Genomic DNA, 16,016 nt, shown 5'->3' on the forward strand with positions numbered 1-16,016 from the left:
TTCAATTTCTCATTAGTGATCTGCAATAGAAATGAAAGAAAATATATAATTGTCTTATGGATTGTTATGGTTTTTACATCACATAAACTGAAGTTCAATTCATTATACATATTCGATCATCGTGATGAACAATCTTCTCAGAACGATTATAATCCAAATTTATACTTTGGAGAAGCTCATCAGGGATTAAATGTTGAGAATCAATTTCAATGTTTGTTTTATCGGGATGCAAATCAGTGCACCCCTTGCAAACAAGCAAAAAAAATTAAACCAACTTCAAACAAAAATTCAGTTGTATATGTTTATACAGGACTATATATAAAATAACATATAACTGCACAAAAAAAGTAATTACATTTGTGCACTAAAGAGAATAATCATATTTTAGTTATTTTTTTACCTTTGTAACACCTGATTTTCATCCAAATTCTGATCAACAGTAGGACTAAATTGTTGTGGTGATGTTTTGACACCAGCATAATCCATCTGTTGTGCTTCAATCTCTGTATCTTCATGTTGTTGCTACAAGTATAATTTGAATAAACTACTATTATTTGATTTCACTTAATATGTATATACCAACCCACTAAAAATACCTAGTGTTGAAAAATACATTTCTTGACATATTGCATATGTGTTTTGTAATACATTTCATATGTATTTTTGAAAAATCAACTCATATGTATTTTTTGAATAAACGACATATGTATTTTTAGCAATATACCGCATATGTATTTTTTTACAAACTCTCTATATGTATTTATCAAAATACATTTCTTGACACACTGTATATGTATTTTGTATTACGTTTCATATGTATTTTTTTTTATATCAAATCATATGTATTTTTTGTATAAACTTCATATGTATTTTTAGCAATATACTGCATATATATTTTTTCATATATTCTGCATATGTATTTTTTTAATACTGTGGATATTATATAATAATAAAACTTTTACCTTGCTATGTTCAATTGCTTTGACCATTTTTTTGAACTTTTTCTTCACTAATTGATGAATTCGAGTAAAATCTTCACGAACTCCTTTAAACTCTTGACGAATCTGTATTCATACAAATTCATTAAACACATATTTTTAAATGTAAAACAAACATTTGACAAAAAAAAATACCTCTTTGCGGAATGCATCAAAAACTTTCTTAGAAATAAATGTTTCTTTCTCAACATGACTCTCACGCTTTGACACGACTACTTTCTCTACATGACTATCTGCCTTTGACTGTACCTGAGAAAAAATAAACCTGGCTGTTTGCTTTTCTTCCTTCGTTTTTTAAGAAGAAGCCTGTCGTGTTAGAATTGGCTTGAATACAGGTATCTCATTACAACAGCCTTGGCAGCACGATGAGGTAGAGTCCTCGTTTGGGTATGCGCGTCAACAATATTGACTTGCTTTTTCCCTGAAGGTTTCTTCGCTACTGGGGTTGATGAATCCACCTTCTGTTTCTTCTTTGGACGTTCGTTGATCTTCTTTTGTGGTGGATCCTGGAAATCATCGTCAGAATCAACTGAACGTTCATCTTCAGTTACATTCTTCTGTGGTATTTCAAACTTTACCAATTTCATTTCAGTTGGCTCTATGTTCTTAAATACAACCTACGAATATGTTAAATAATATGTTAAACAATTGAAAATGAAAAAGAATATATGTATACAATACAATACATATCAATGCATATATATTTGTTCACAACAAACCTTGTCATTGTCCTTAAACATAGCATTCATCAAAAACTCATACCGTGGACGAGGTGCAATCGTCTTCCAATTTAATAATCGGGGAATCTGATTCTCAACCTTCAATGCAATCTTTGGTGGGACATTTAAACAATACTCATATAGCCACACTTGAATAGCCAGTGGCATTCCCTGAATCAAATAAAATTTTTCCCCGACTTTCAGCCGGTTGTTTAACTTCTAGCCAGATCTTTAAAAGATAAAGAACCCCATGAAAAATTCTTATATCTACCACTATCTACCAAATCAAAATGAAGACGGGGTATAACAACAGTGTCAATGTTAGACAACACAAATGAATGTAGGAAATACATAATTGCAAATTTTTCAGCATCCTCATCATTGTTCTCCCCCCATACTTTCTCCGTGAATGCTAGATATAGTTGCCTTTTCTGTATAATTTCTGCCCCATTGAAATATTTTTCAATCATCCTATTTGGTACACCCTCATAAAAAATAAAGTCATACATATTAGACACACAATTCAATCCAATTATGATAGCAAATTTCATGGGAGTAAAACTAAGAGAGGTGCCATTAGCACAGATCATAATCCCAAAAGAAGAACTACCCTTCACCTCAAGCGTCATAACGCATCTGCACAACTGTGCTTGCACTACACACTGCTTCTTCTTCATAAAATAACCAAAAATGCTACTCTCACAAAAGTTTTTAAACTGTTCCTTGTTTGAAATTGCGCGTATGCTTCCATAAATATCATTGTCACTGTACGAGCACATGTGCGGTGCAAATCTTGAAAGTTTTCTGACAAGTAATATTTTGTCCTGCATCACCTATACAAAGTAAAACTACCACTTCTTAATCTGTAAATAAAATTCAATCAAACAAAAAAAACATATAACATGCATATATATTTCAGATGATTAAAATGCATATGTATTTTGATCAAATCATAACTGCAATCAACACTGAAAATACATATCAAATGTACTAAAAATACATATAGACAATAGACTGTTATGGTAGTTAAACTAAAATAACATGCATATGTATTTTGACCATATAAAAAATACAACAAACACTGAAAAATACAAATACTCAAAAAATGCATATCAACTACACTAAAAATACATATAGGTCAAAATTATTCAGCTGTATTAAAAATACATATCAACTATACTAAAAATACATATCACCTATACTAGAAAAATATATATCCAAATACTATTCATGAGTAGTTAATTCAACAATATATATTTCACATAATCCCTAAATATCATCATAACAGAAAATACATAATTACTTGAACACAAAAAAAAAATAATACATTTACAAACAAAAAAAAACACCTCTTCCTCACTTTCTTCTTCAGATTCATCATAAGATTTGTCAACATCGTCTTCAATTTCTTTAGATTTCCTTTTCTTCTCGTACCATTTTTTAGTTTTTTACTCCTTTAGAGAAGGAGTTTTCTTCAGCCCTTTTTTTTTAAATTTCCTTCATCTTCACTTCGTCGTTGTGAAACTTCGACCTAATCTCTTTTGATGTATCAGATTTCCTCAACTGTAAAGGATTTGAAATAACAGTAACTAAATCTTCTTGAGTTAACTCAAGACTAAAAGATGGTGCATCATACACTAATTTCATATTCCTTGTGCCACTGTTTATAGGTGTTTTTGCAGTGTGTTCATCCATTAAAACACAAAACTCTTAAAAATTAAATTTTTGATGAATTAAAGTAGGAAAAAAAATAAAACGCTCACATGCAAAATGCGATTAATAATTACTAGAAATATGGGAAGCAAATCCTTATCACAGATCGTGCAAAATGCAATAAGATTGAGGAGAGAGTGATGGTTGGTGACAGAAAAATAGGAAAAAGAAATTTAAATTAAGGAAAGATAAAGAAGGATGAGTGAAAAGGGGGATTTTATCACAGTAAAAAATTTATTCGGCAAAAAAATAGGGACCACTTAAAATAATGCTACATATGTTATAGAATGTAATTAGGAAAAGGTGTTGCTATTTTTTGTAATCAAGTACTTAAGTATGTTAAGATATGTATTTTGCCCTTTTTTTTTTCTCTCCTAAATCTATCCCATTTTTTTTTTTTTTTAAATCTATTGATACATATATAAATTTATTTAGTTTTCATACATGTTTATTTTTTTAATGGTGATTCATATGAATAATAAATATGATATCATTATATGGGTATTATGGTGATTCATACGATAAATACATTTTGTATGATTTTAACGGGTGATACATATGATATTAATGGGTGATACATATTGTATTATGGTGATTCATATAATAGATACAATTATTTACTTCAATTATTTGGTGATTCATATGATATTAATGGGTGATATATATGGTATTATAGTGATTCATATGGTAAATACAATTATTTATTTTAATTATTGGGTGATTCATATATATGGTATTATGGTGATTCATATGGTAGATACAATTATTTATTTCAGTTATTGGGTGATTCATAGATATATGATATTATGATGATTCATATGATAGATACAATTATTTATTTCAATTATTGGGTGATTTATATGATATTAATGAGTGATATTTATAGTATTATGGGTGATTTATATGTTATTAATGAAAGGTAATGGTGTAGTTAGTGTAGGAAACAAAAGTAAATATTTTTTTAAAAAAAGACTAAAAGAAGAATTGAAACATAATTAAAATTAAATCTAAAAAAAGCAGATTAAAATTAAAGGCGAAATTAAAGACCGAAAAAAGAGAAAAAAGACCCAAAAAATATATCTTTCATAATTAAAGATGAAAAAAGAGAAACATAATTAAAACACCTAAATTAAATCTAAAAAAAAGGAGAAAAATTAGATATCTTTCCTTGAATAAAAAAATATAATAAATAAAGGAGAATATATTATTTCCTTAAATAAATATTTTGTTAGTTTTAAATGTATCATTTTTTTATGTGTATCAGCATATAACATATGTATCACATTTCAAAAAATTAAAATAAAATATAATTAATAAAATAATCGAGATTTTATGTAATATTACTTAAATATTTAGAGATTTATGTAAGTTACCCTATCTATTAATAAACACGTATAATAAAATCAAGGACAAACTAGACAAACTTGAGAGGTCTAGTACTAAAGAAGAGTTCAATCCATAATTATTATACTGTTAATGTATATTTATAACTTAATATTCTAAAGAATATATAATGATAACAACAATATCATATTCGATGTAATTTTACAAAGTGAGTTCTTGAAAGGGTAAAATGCATATAGTCCATACGATTACCTCAAATGAAATAGAAAGATTATTTCTTATAGACTTCAACTCAATATAAACATCGATATAACAAATAAAAAATCTAAAAATACACAATAAAATGATACAAAAAACAAGACACCTAAAAATTAATATTATAAATTATCTACACGAAATCACCAACAACACCAAAATACCACAAACAAGAAACTACAAGACACATGCATAACACTATGACCACACAATAATACTAATTAATTTTAATAACTTTTTCATTTTAATTTATTTATTTGAACACAAAATTTAAGAAAGTCCTAATTCTTTTAAAAGTTTAATGATCTTAAATAAATATGTTAATGTCTACTATATTTTTAATATATATTCTCTCCGTTTCAAATTTCTTAATTTGATTTTCCATTTTACTTATCTTTTTTCCATTAATCAAGACAAATAATTTATTCTATGTTTTATCCTTTGTATTAATTATTTTTTTTTTAAAATTAAATTGTAAACATCATTTAATAGTAAACTAAATATGTTATTAATTTATTTATTTTTAATTAATATTTTATCTCAATTTGGGACGGGTGTAACGGAGGGAGTAATAAAATTAAAAAGTTTGATAAAAGGATAAAGGATTACTATTTCATTTTCCCCACCCAAACTTTTAATACTTACAGCAAATCACCAGTCAAACCCCAAGACTTACCATTCCTCCGGCGAGCTCGTCGTTCTGTCAATATCTCCGGCACCAAACATTCCCGTTGCATCCCCGCCGGCGGGGCATTTCCGTAATTTCTTTCATCTTCCTCGCTAACGTATGTCGCTATATATATCAAAGAATGGGTTTATTTAGAAAAATATCTGGATTTCTAGGGTTTACAAGAGAAGAAGGTAACGAAGTAAGAGCAGTTGAAAATAATAGCAACGGTAATGCATTATCTCCGTCGGCGGAAGATGTAGCGGCAGCAGCTGCGGCAGCTCAAGCTCAAAATGTTCAACGTAGAGGTTTCAGTGTTCCGATTCAAGTACCTGTTGAGAAACCGCAATTTGGACCCGTTATTGTTCCCTGTAGTTCACGCGATGGTGGTGTTCAGGTAAATAAAACGGAGATAATGTATATACTTGTTAATTTGACTTTGATTCTGTTACTCTGTTGGTTACAATTTATGTGATTTAGTTTGACTTGGTACAGAGTTTAAGAAAGGGAACTCTTGAAACCTGTGCATACATATTTGTGTGGCTATAAATCATCTCGTGAAAGTAATTTGGACCGATTAATGTTCGTTGTAGTTCTCGTGATGGTGGTGTTCAGGTTAATAAATGGAGATTTAATATACTTACATGGTAATATTGGCTTTGATTTTGTTACTCTGCTCGTTCCAATTTATGTGATGTAGTTTGATTTGACACAAAGTTTAAGAAAGAACGACTTTGGAAACTTGTAGTACAAAATAAGTCATAGGATATTTGTGTGGCCATAAATCATCTCATTAAGTTAAAATGAGCATTTTAAAGTTAAATTGTTACTAAATATAGAAATATGTCATTTTTCTGGAACTAACTAAAGTGTTTCATATAAAGTGGAATACAGGGAGTAATAAAAAAGGGCAGTCCAGTGCATTAAAGCTTTCTCTATGCACTTGGTCCGGGGAAGGGCCGGACCAAACAACATTACCTGCATTTCTGCACAAGTCTGTTTGATAATAATCAACAATAAAATAGTTTGATTTGTTGGTAATCTGCAAAATTAGTTTGATTGTTTGTTTAAACAGGCGCATAAGCCCTACTTTTTCTTGTTCTGAGCTAGTCTTTTTGTATAACAAATCCACTGTATCCAAATTACCTAGGAATCATGGTAAATGGATTACTTTATCTGTAATTATAATATCTCGAAAGATATGCTTGTTAACCTGTTCTATGATTATGCAATGCACATAAGTAGCTTGTTCTGTTTGTTACTTATTAAATTACATTATTAGAGAAGGACGTGTTTTTTGCTAAAATTTCTTCTGGCCCTGGGTGAAGAAGTTAGGTGGATTGCATTTGAGCAGTTAGTGGTTTGGTTGTTGATTGATCCCATACTTGAAAATTTGCATGCATTATAATATTGGGTTTTCTAAGTATAATCCTGGATTCGAACTATTTCTCCTAATAAAGGCACTGATAAATGAGTTATTTTAAAGTTTATAAGTATTTGCATGTAGATTTCACTTTACTTGAGATTAAATATATGGATGGGCAGGAAAGACTTATTTAGTAGACAGCGAGTGAGATGCAAGCACCTACTCTTATCAAAATAGAAAGTAGCTAGTGGAACTTGAAGAAACTATGTATCTGAACAGGTAGAGGTTTGTCCAGATTCTTGTTAAGCCAAAATCAAACAAAACTCATTAATGTGGATAATAGATGCCATTTGTGTAGAAGGCAGGTGCAGAAATTGGTTCTAGAGTACTAAGAAAAAGATAAGAGTGGTATGTCAGAGAGGGGCGGATGTAGCTTAATGTTACCGACTTTATCTTACCCAATACTTTCAACGCTAAACACAAATTGCAACAAATAATAGATATGAACCTATAACTTTAAAAGTATAATGGTTCGATGCTAGGATTTTAAAAGTTGAACCCGTACTTAAATCGTGGATCCAGCTTATGATGTCAGAGGGGAAGGGGTTTTCATAAATTTGATGATTGGCAGGATTCTCAAATACTATTTTAGCTAGCTACCATTGATTGTTCGCTAGAGGTGTGCTTGAGGGTCCAGTTGCATAGTCTCTTTGAACTTTGGTGGTCGAAATGTGTAGTTGGTAATGCTCAGGGATGGGATTCTCGATGAAATATATTTTCCTTATTTTGCAGTTAATGAAGGATGCAAGTAACTTCTATTGATAATGACCAAAGATAGGTCCACATCTTGAAAGTTTAGCTATGCATATCCATTCCATATCCATCCTCAGAAAAGTTTCTGCAAGTTTATAAAGGAGTTTGAGCTTCACCTTGCTAGATCTCAACGTCATTGAAAGATCCCTCTCTATGCTTCCGGTCCAAATTGTTGAAATACAGATGGAAGTGATTTCACTTGGCAAAAAGTTGTGATACTGTGAATAGACTAGTTCAACATAAGAGTATTTTTCCTAGGAATCCACCTTTTGCCTGTAAACAATATTTACAAAAGTTTGCATCTAAAGATAACTCCAAGAAAAGGGAATGGAAGGTAGTCAGTGCTGTTGCATCATTGTATATGGAACTTCAGCATGAGAACACCTTATATTTCCTATTCCCAAGTGTTCTAGTTTTCCCCAGAAAAAGGGCAATATCTTAAGAATTTTGATGTGCGTAAAGAAATCTTGTCTCATACAAGTAAAAACGCTCAAAGCATGAGTTGAAGAAAATTCATTGAGAGTGTGCAATGGGATATCAACCGTTACCTTCTCCAAAAAAAAAGAGTGCAGTGGGACATAGTATATCCTCAATTGCTCACACACAATTAACTAATAAACTTGTCATTCACAATTTCCTTTTTAGGCTAGTTTATGAAATTCCTCTGAGTACCTTGTAAGGCCAGTTAATGGAATTCATTTGTGGAGACTTTCGACTATACATCAAGTTGGCTTTAAGTTATCAAGTTCTTAGTCTATTACCTAATCACAAATTTTTAATTTAGTTTTCAGATGTTTGCTTGTTATTATCTGGAAAGAGGCTGCTTCAACCTTAATGTTTGAATTATCTCAGGGGCGTATATGAAGAATTAGCATTTACTATTTGGCTATTTTCTAATGCAAGTTTTGTTTGGTGGTTGATTTTGGTATTTAAGGACATGCCATATATTTCCCTGCAACAATTTGCCACCAGGTATTACTAGCGAATTAGGATATGGTTTGCCAGTCTAGACTTGAGTCTAGCGAATTAGGATATGGTTTGCCAGCCTAGACTTGAGGGCTTTTGAGCTGGGGTACTTAGTAGCTAGAAGTTCCACCGTCTATTTGGCTTATAGTGATCTGTTCTTCCATCTGAAAGAAAGCAACCGGTCCTGATATAGGGCTAGGAATTTAAAATTTTTGTCTCTACAGCGTGTGATGAATCTCTCATTTGTTTTTGTGAGGATTCTTGAGAATAATGAAAAAGAGGAGCATCTGACAAGTGAGAAGGTAAGATTCTGTCAATGCCATTTTGACTTATTCGTAAGACTTCTCTTTGTCGCCCTTACCACTTTATTTGTTTTGATTTCTCATTTCTACTCATTGAATTGTTCATTTTACTTCTACTAATATTTCAACGAAGTCTATGCTAGGCGATATAATAGAATCTTTAGACGGGGGCATTCATGCAGAAGTTCCTGAAATTTGGAGGAGAGTAGATGCGACGTTCCTTCTTTTGAATTGTGGAATACATATTTCTTGGTTCTCAACATTCTTAATTAATTCGTGCAAAAAAACAGCTAAAATGTCCCTTTGTTTATTTGAACACAATTAGTAGTTTGTAGACAAGTTTGAAGTGTGAAGAGCACTATAAATTAAAGGCGTCACTGAGGGGAGAATTTCTTCTCATGAGATCCATTTAGGCACTGATTTTAACTGAACGAAAATTTGTTGGTTATGTAGGATCCCTGTTTCCAACTTCCCATTTACCTTTTGTAAGATCACATCTTTTCCATGAGGCCATTTCACAATACAGTTGAATGCTTGACTTTAAACTAGAATACCTTTATATTGATTCAATGCAAGTGTCTCTGAGGATGTCTTGTTAAATCTCAATTCCTATGTATACAACTGGTCGCTGTCTAACTATAAGAAAGTGAAAAGCAGCATTCCAACAAAAAATATTGAATTTCTAGATCAGGAGTGGTGTTTGGATTATCCCGAAGAGTTTTCATCTTATTGTTAGTTCCACTTGAGGTTTTGAAGCTTAAGCTTAAGATAGCTTCGGTTATCTCGTCCGTGGATTCTTCTTTGATTAAGATTTTGGTTATATCTCTTGCTTTATTTTTCCTGTTGCTGGTAGAATACCTCATCATAAGTGCATTCCTCGTTGGTCATGGACGTATGCATGGTTGGTGTGCTTTTTGTAGCAGGAGGTTGGAGAGCTTGGCTATAGCAGGAGTTAGGAGAGGTAGAGGTAAGTTGAAGAAGAATTGGGGGAGGTGATTAGACATGAGTACATGACACAATCGTAGCTTAATGAGGACATGATCCTAGATAGGAAGATACGGAGATCAAGGATTAGAGTAGATGGTTAGTAGGTAGTCCAGTGTTGTGGGAGAGACAAGGGACTAGCCTCCTCTCCTCTCCTCTATTAATAGTACTAGTTAGTAATAGCGTAATCTTTTATTCTCCAATGTGTGGTGCTATATGCTGTTTCATTTGCGTTGTGTCTTTCATATTTTTCCTGCTTCAAAAGCTTCTTTTTTCTCTTTTGTGCCGAGGAATATCAGAAACAACCTCTGTAAAACCCACTAGAGTAAGAGTAAAATTTGCGTACATCCTTCTCAGACTCCACTTGTTAAAGTGTTGTAAGACTACACTGGGTATGTTGTTGGACGCACTAGTGGAAGTGTTATAGGACTACACTTAGTGGGTATGTTGGGCTCTGGTTTGTATTTTTTTTTTTTTACTACTCCATACAGATAGCACCTGTTGGTTATGTGGTAATAAATTGTTACTTTCTTGAGAAAAAACTCATCAAGTTTCTCGGTCAATTTTCTATCATCTGCAGTATTTAATGGTAAGTTTGTAACCATCAAATGGTTCTTCAGTGGTGAGATGGATGAGAGTCTTTAACTTTGCAGTTTCCATGACCCGAATTTTGTTTGTTTTACTAATCTTTACATTAATTTCCTGTTATTCCGTGAACCTTCCCTCCTTGCAATCTTTTCTTGAAATGGTATCAATTCTTCCCTTTGTGGTGGGATCTTGTAGTTCTAAAATGGTACTTTGTTATTTTCAATGCACATCGTGTTCATTTCTTGGCACAGGGATTAAGATGGTATGGCAAGCGTCTTAGGATAGATGAAGATGGAGATGTTGCAGACGAATTTTTCGAAGAAATTGTTCCGGATACACCTTCTAGCTCAGAAGAACACCACCACAAGCAATATCCCAAGTTCCAGCTGAAGTACACCACAAAACCTGCTAAGATAACAAGCCAGGCACTCTCAACTGCTGGTAAAATTCAACATCGAGTGGAACGCCAAGGCAAATTGGAGTGGATTTGAAAGACGTTAAATGGCTAGTTGATCGTATTTGAGGTTGATATTTTACTAAATTACTGCTGGCGGGTACATTATTTTGCTTCCTTCTCAAGGACTAAAGTTTGGGCATTCAATGTTCTTTTGTCTCTGCTTTGTTGGAACCGTCTTGATGCCAGGAAGCAAGGTTTCATTCATTCCTCGAACAAAACATTAGTTGTACCTGTAAAACTATCAATGTATACATGATATTGAACTGTCAAAATGTCAGAATTTCAGTCATTAGTTGTTGAATCAGTGAAGAGTTAAAGAGTCGCGTAACGTTTGAAAAGCATTTAGATGAGCATTTCTGCTAACTATCATTACTGTCGATCAATATATTTTCTCATTCCACCACTTCTCAATGACCAACATTTCACATTTTGCCACTCACATGTGACATGGACCATGGATAAAGTTTTATTATTGTACATGTATACAAAAAAGCCTAAAAAACTGAAGGTAATCGTATTCATGCTTAATTAAAACTAGTGAACAGTAACTCACATCCTGCTAATTAGGAATTCTTTGGGTGGGCATGATGGTCATGACCACCAAGAGGGTTGGTGGCAGCATTTGGAATGGGTACTATAGGGAGCATGTCCTCCATGACCATGTTTTCCTTCCAACTTCTCCCCAGCATGGGCAGCTTTGGATTCATGAAGCTCCATTTTGGCCTCTGCTTCCTTTTCTTTCCTTCTCTCTTCTGCTATGTCCTTCTCTTCCTTTGTCCTTGCTCTTGCTTTCTCTGCCGGCACGTCTTTGGATGGTGGTTGTGCATTATCAGATTGTATTGTATTATAATATATGGTATTGTTTGAATGAATACATTGAATAGTTTCATACATGAACAAATATGAACAAGGACAAACTGAGAAAAAACATATAAGATATATAATGTATGGTAGTGTTGTTTTAATGAATACATTAAATAGTTTCATACACGAACAAAGATAACAAGGATAAAATGAGAAAACATATTAGATAACGATGCGACCACACCAAATAATCGGCCATAGAACTTTTCGTTTTTACCCAATTGATTTTAATGATACAATGCAATGCCATTTAAGTACCGATCAGATCAAAACAAACATGGAATTTAAACTAATAGTAATACCATACAATATTTAGCAACCATCCAAACTATTCCTCAGCGATTTTTCACCGAAAAACAGGAATTAGCGATATCGACCGATGACTTTTGTAAAAGAAATCATCGCTAGCTCTATCCAGCGACGGATTATAAAAAAACCATATCAACTACATATCAATTGGCAACAACTTTTTTTTTTTTTTTGTTTTTTTAAGGGAGAAGCTACAAAGAAATGAACATTAGTAATTTAGTACTACTAGCTACTTTACAAACACTGAAAGGATATATGAATATATATATATATATATACCTGTCAAACGTGCCGTCTTGACCCAGCCCGAATCAGCCCGTTTAAGAAAATCGGCCCAGTTTGACCCGGACTGGTCAGCCCATTGGCTGTCGGGTACCGGGCCGATTTATTTTTTTGGTTGGGCCCCGATTAATCTGGCCCAGACCAAGCCCGCGGTTAACCGGCCCAGAACCGGCCCGATTTTATTTTTTTTTTTAAAAAAAAGTGGGTTGTTCGGCTCAAAGTTCAAACTAGCTGTTGGCCCAACGGCTATATAGTCGTTTTTGGGTCCAAACGGCTAATTTGTGATTTTTTTTTATTTTTTTTCTTACTTTTAAAAATATTTTTTAACCCCCAAAAAAATTCTATAAACACCCTACACTTTCAAATCATTTTTCACACAATTTTTCATTCTCTCAATTCTCATTCTCTCTCAAATCTCACATCTCAAACATTCTATATATTTAATTTCCTAAAGTGTTCACTTTAATTTTTTAATTTTGCGATTACAAAGTACGAGTGAAAGTTTCTAAAGTCGCAACCTTCGCATACTTCCAAAATTTGGTATTGTCGTTCCATCTCTTACGTTTAATTTTTATTTAGTGTATTAATTGTTGAATATTTAATTTTATTATATTTGTGTATTTTGATTTATTTTTTTTTAGTTTAATTTATATTATGGATAAATTAAGAAACCTCGCTACTAAAGGTGTTAAAATTTTTTGTCCCGGAAACGATAGTAGTAGTAAAAAATGAATTACTAGCGATAGAGGTACTTCAAGTAGTAGATATACCTGCGTGCCTTCGGCACCGCTTAGTCAACCTTTTGAGGAAGAAGTAGGTGTACCTTTAGGTGTAGGTTCCCACGATATGGATTATGTAGAAGCTCAGAAAAATTACGGTATAGAAGAAGAAAATGAAGTAGATGCGGTTAATTTAGACGAAGATGATGAAAATATTGATGAGACATCGCAGTAGAAAATGCTAACGTTAGATCTGAATCGTTTAATCTCCCTCCCCGTCCTCCCCGTGCCCCAAGAGCTCTAAAACAACTAGTATTGTATGTCAATTTTTTGAACGTATATCAGATACTGAGGTGCAATGCAATATTTGTTAGCAAATATATAAGCATAAAAATGGAGGCAAGCAAGGGGGTACGGTTACGTTAATGAGACATATAGGTGATGCTCACAAAAGAGAGTTAAATATTGCACGAGGTGCTGAGAATGTTGGTGGGCCAATGCAAATTAGAATGGACCCAGCAACCGGTCAGGTAATGAAGAAGTATAATAAATTGAGGGACCGGAAAGAAATAGCTAAAATGGTAACTGTAGGTTATTTGCCTTTTAGTTTTTCTTCTTCTGATGCCTTTATTCATTATTTTCAAGCAATTTATAATCCTTTGTTTAATGGTATTCCTAGAAGTACTTGTTGGTTTGATATTTTTAGACTTCATTCACAATATTGCTTTTATTTATCAACATTGTTAAAAAATATTCAATGTAGATTATCCCTAACTTCTGATCTTGGTCGTGCTGTAAATAAAAATGATTATTTAACCGGTACTTGTCACTGGATGGATAGTAATTTTGTGATGCAAAAACGTATTCTTGCTTTTTTATATGATGAAGATCGTAAACATACTGGAGATTTTATTGCTGATTCGATTGTTAAAGTTGCAGAATTTTATGGTATCGAAAATAAAATCTTATGTATTACTTTTGATAATGCTTTTAACAACAAGACTGCTATAACAAAGTTAAAATTTAAGCTATCCTGCCGTTACCTGAAATTTTTCACATTAAGTGTGAATGTCATATATATAATTTAATTGTAAAAGATGATCTTGAATTTTTTGAACTTTATATATTGAAAAAATCCGTCTTGTTGTTGGTTTTATTCAAGGAAATAATCGAAGAAAAAGAATTAGAGAATTTAAAGCTAAATGTCAAGAAAATGAACTTGCGTCGATATTGATGCCTGAGAAAATTGATATTAGATGGAATTCTACACATGATTTTTTAAAAATTTATTATAAATATAGAGTTCCTATTACACTAGCTTTTAAACAACATTGCGTTCATTTGCTGATTCTGCTGATTGCATGCTACATGATTCTGATTGGGTTGTAATTAATGATTTTGTTAAGTTTTTTAAAAAAATTTATATAGCTACGGTTGAATTTTTCGGTGCTTATTATCTTGCTGTTTGTAATATTTGGTATATATAACCGATATTTCTGGTTTCTCAAAAAATATAAAAATAAAGAAGGTTATAAAGAAGCTATTGGTGCCACGTTTACTAAACTTAAAAAATATTTTTTTCTGATTCCCCCTATTTACTTGGTTGGTACTATGCTAAATCCGTGTATGAAATATAATACTATATGCCACTTTAGTACTATTATTTATGCTAACTTAAAAATAAATACTAATAATGATTCTGAACAAGTACAACTTGATTTGTGGATGACTATGAGTGATACGAATGAATACATAGAAAAATTATATAATCACTATACTGATTTAGTTGATTTAGCCGTACCTATAAATATCACTTCAACTGTCGCTCCTCATCCCCCCGAGGAACCATCATCTTCTAAAAGGCCGGCACATAGTGGTTTTCCTAATTTCTTTTATGATTTACCTTGTTGGAACGGTGTTGATAAGAGAGTTTACACATCAATTTATCGGGAAGAGCTTAAATATTATCTTCGATCACCGTCAGAGGATCGCAGACGACGGATCAACACGTTGGATTGGTGGAGGAGTAATGAAACATAATATCCTGTGCTTTCAAGATTAGCTAGAGATATCTTGAATGTTCCAATGTCAACCGTTGCATCAGAGAACGCTTTTAGTCAGGGACGACAGCAACTTGGAGACAACCGACACTCATTGGGAAACAATGCAATGAATGTTCTAGTTTACCTCAGAGATTGGATTAGAGCGGAAAGAAGAAATCAAGGAATGGAACCGAAGCCGAACGACGAGCAAAAACTTGAAGAAATTATGTCTTCACGGGAGAACTCGGCAGAATCAAGTCCAATGTATGGTTTTGCCCCCGTTGACTTTGACTATCCTATGCAAGTTCCCGTTAATATTAACATGAATGAGTTGAAAAAAATGATGCATAATTTGTAGATTTTTCATTCATGTAAATTATAAATTTTGGATCATTTCGCAATCAATAAAATTCAACATTCATTCACTTCTTAGTCCTTACTTTGTAATTTTTTCATTTAATGATTTAAATTGAATTTCTAGTTTAAATTTAAAACTTACTTTTAATATATTAGTAATTTACTATCAAGTATTATTAATTTATTATATTAAGTAGCATATGTTTTGTATATTTGTGTATATATTTTATAAATTGTATATATATTGTAGTATATATATATATATATATAT

The 16,016-nt window shown here is 32.3% G+C and overlaps 2 protein-coding genes across 2 annotated transcripts in view; one reads left to right on the forward strand and one right to left on the reverse strand.

The window, feature by feature from the left end:
- Positions 1-2,007: 2,007 nt before the first annotated feature.
- LOC107870699 lies at positions 2,008-11,513 on the forward strand. The gene is made up of 4 exons (XM_047410027.1): positions 2,008-2,018; positions 5,633-5,787; positions 5,873-6,093; positions 10,967-11,513. The coding sequence occupies exons 1-4, from the start codon at positions 2,008-2,010 to the stop codon at positions 11,204-11,206; spliced, it is 627 nt and encodes a 208-aa protein (XP_047265983.1). The 3' UTR covers positions 11,207-11,513.
- Positions 11,514-11,546: 33 nt separating this feature from the next.
- The window catches only part of LOC124897242, a 5,882-nt gene continuing 1,412 nt past the window's right edge, over positions 11,547-16,016 (reverse strand). Inside the window, exon 2 of the mRNA XM_047410031.1 lies at positions 11,547-12,191. Coding sequence (XP_047265987.1) covers positions 11,764-12,191 — 428 coding nt within the window. The 3' untranslated portion in view covers positions 11,547-11,763. The remainder of the gene's footprint in view (positions 12,192-16,016) is intronic.

The sequence above is a fragment of the Capsicum annuum genome, chromosome 1, assembly GCF_002878395.1.
Source record: "Capsicum annuum cultivar UCD-10X-F1 chromosome 1, UCD10Xv1.1, whole genome shotgun sequence".
In the NCBI taxonomy this organism is placed as follows: Eukaryota; Viridiplantae; Streptophyta; class Magnoliopsida; order Solanales; family Solanaceae; genus Capsicum; species Capsicum annuum.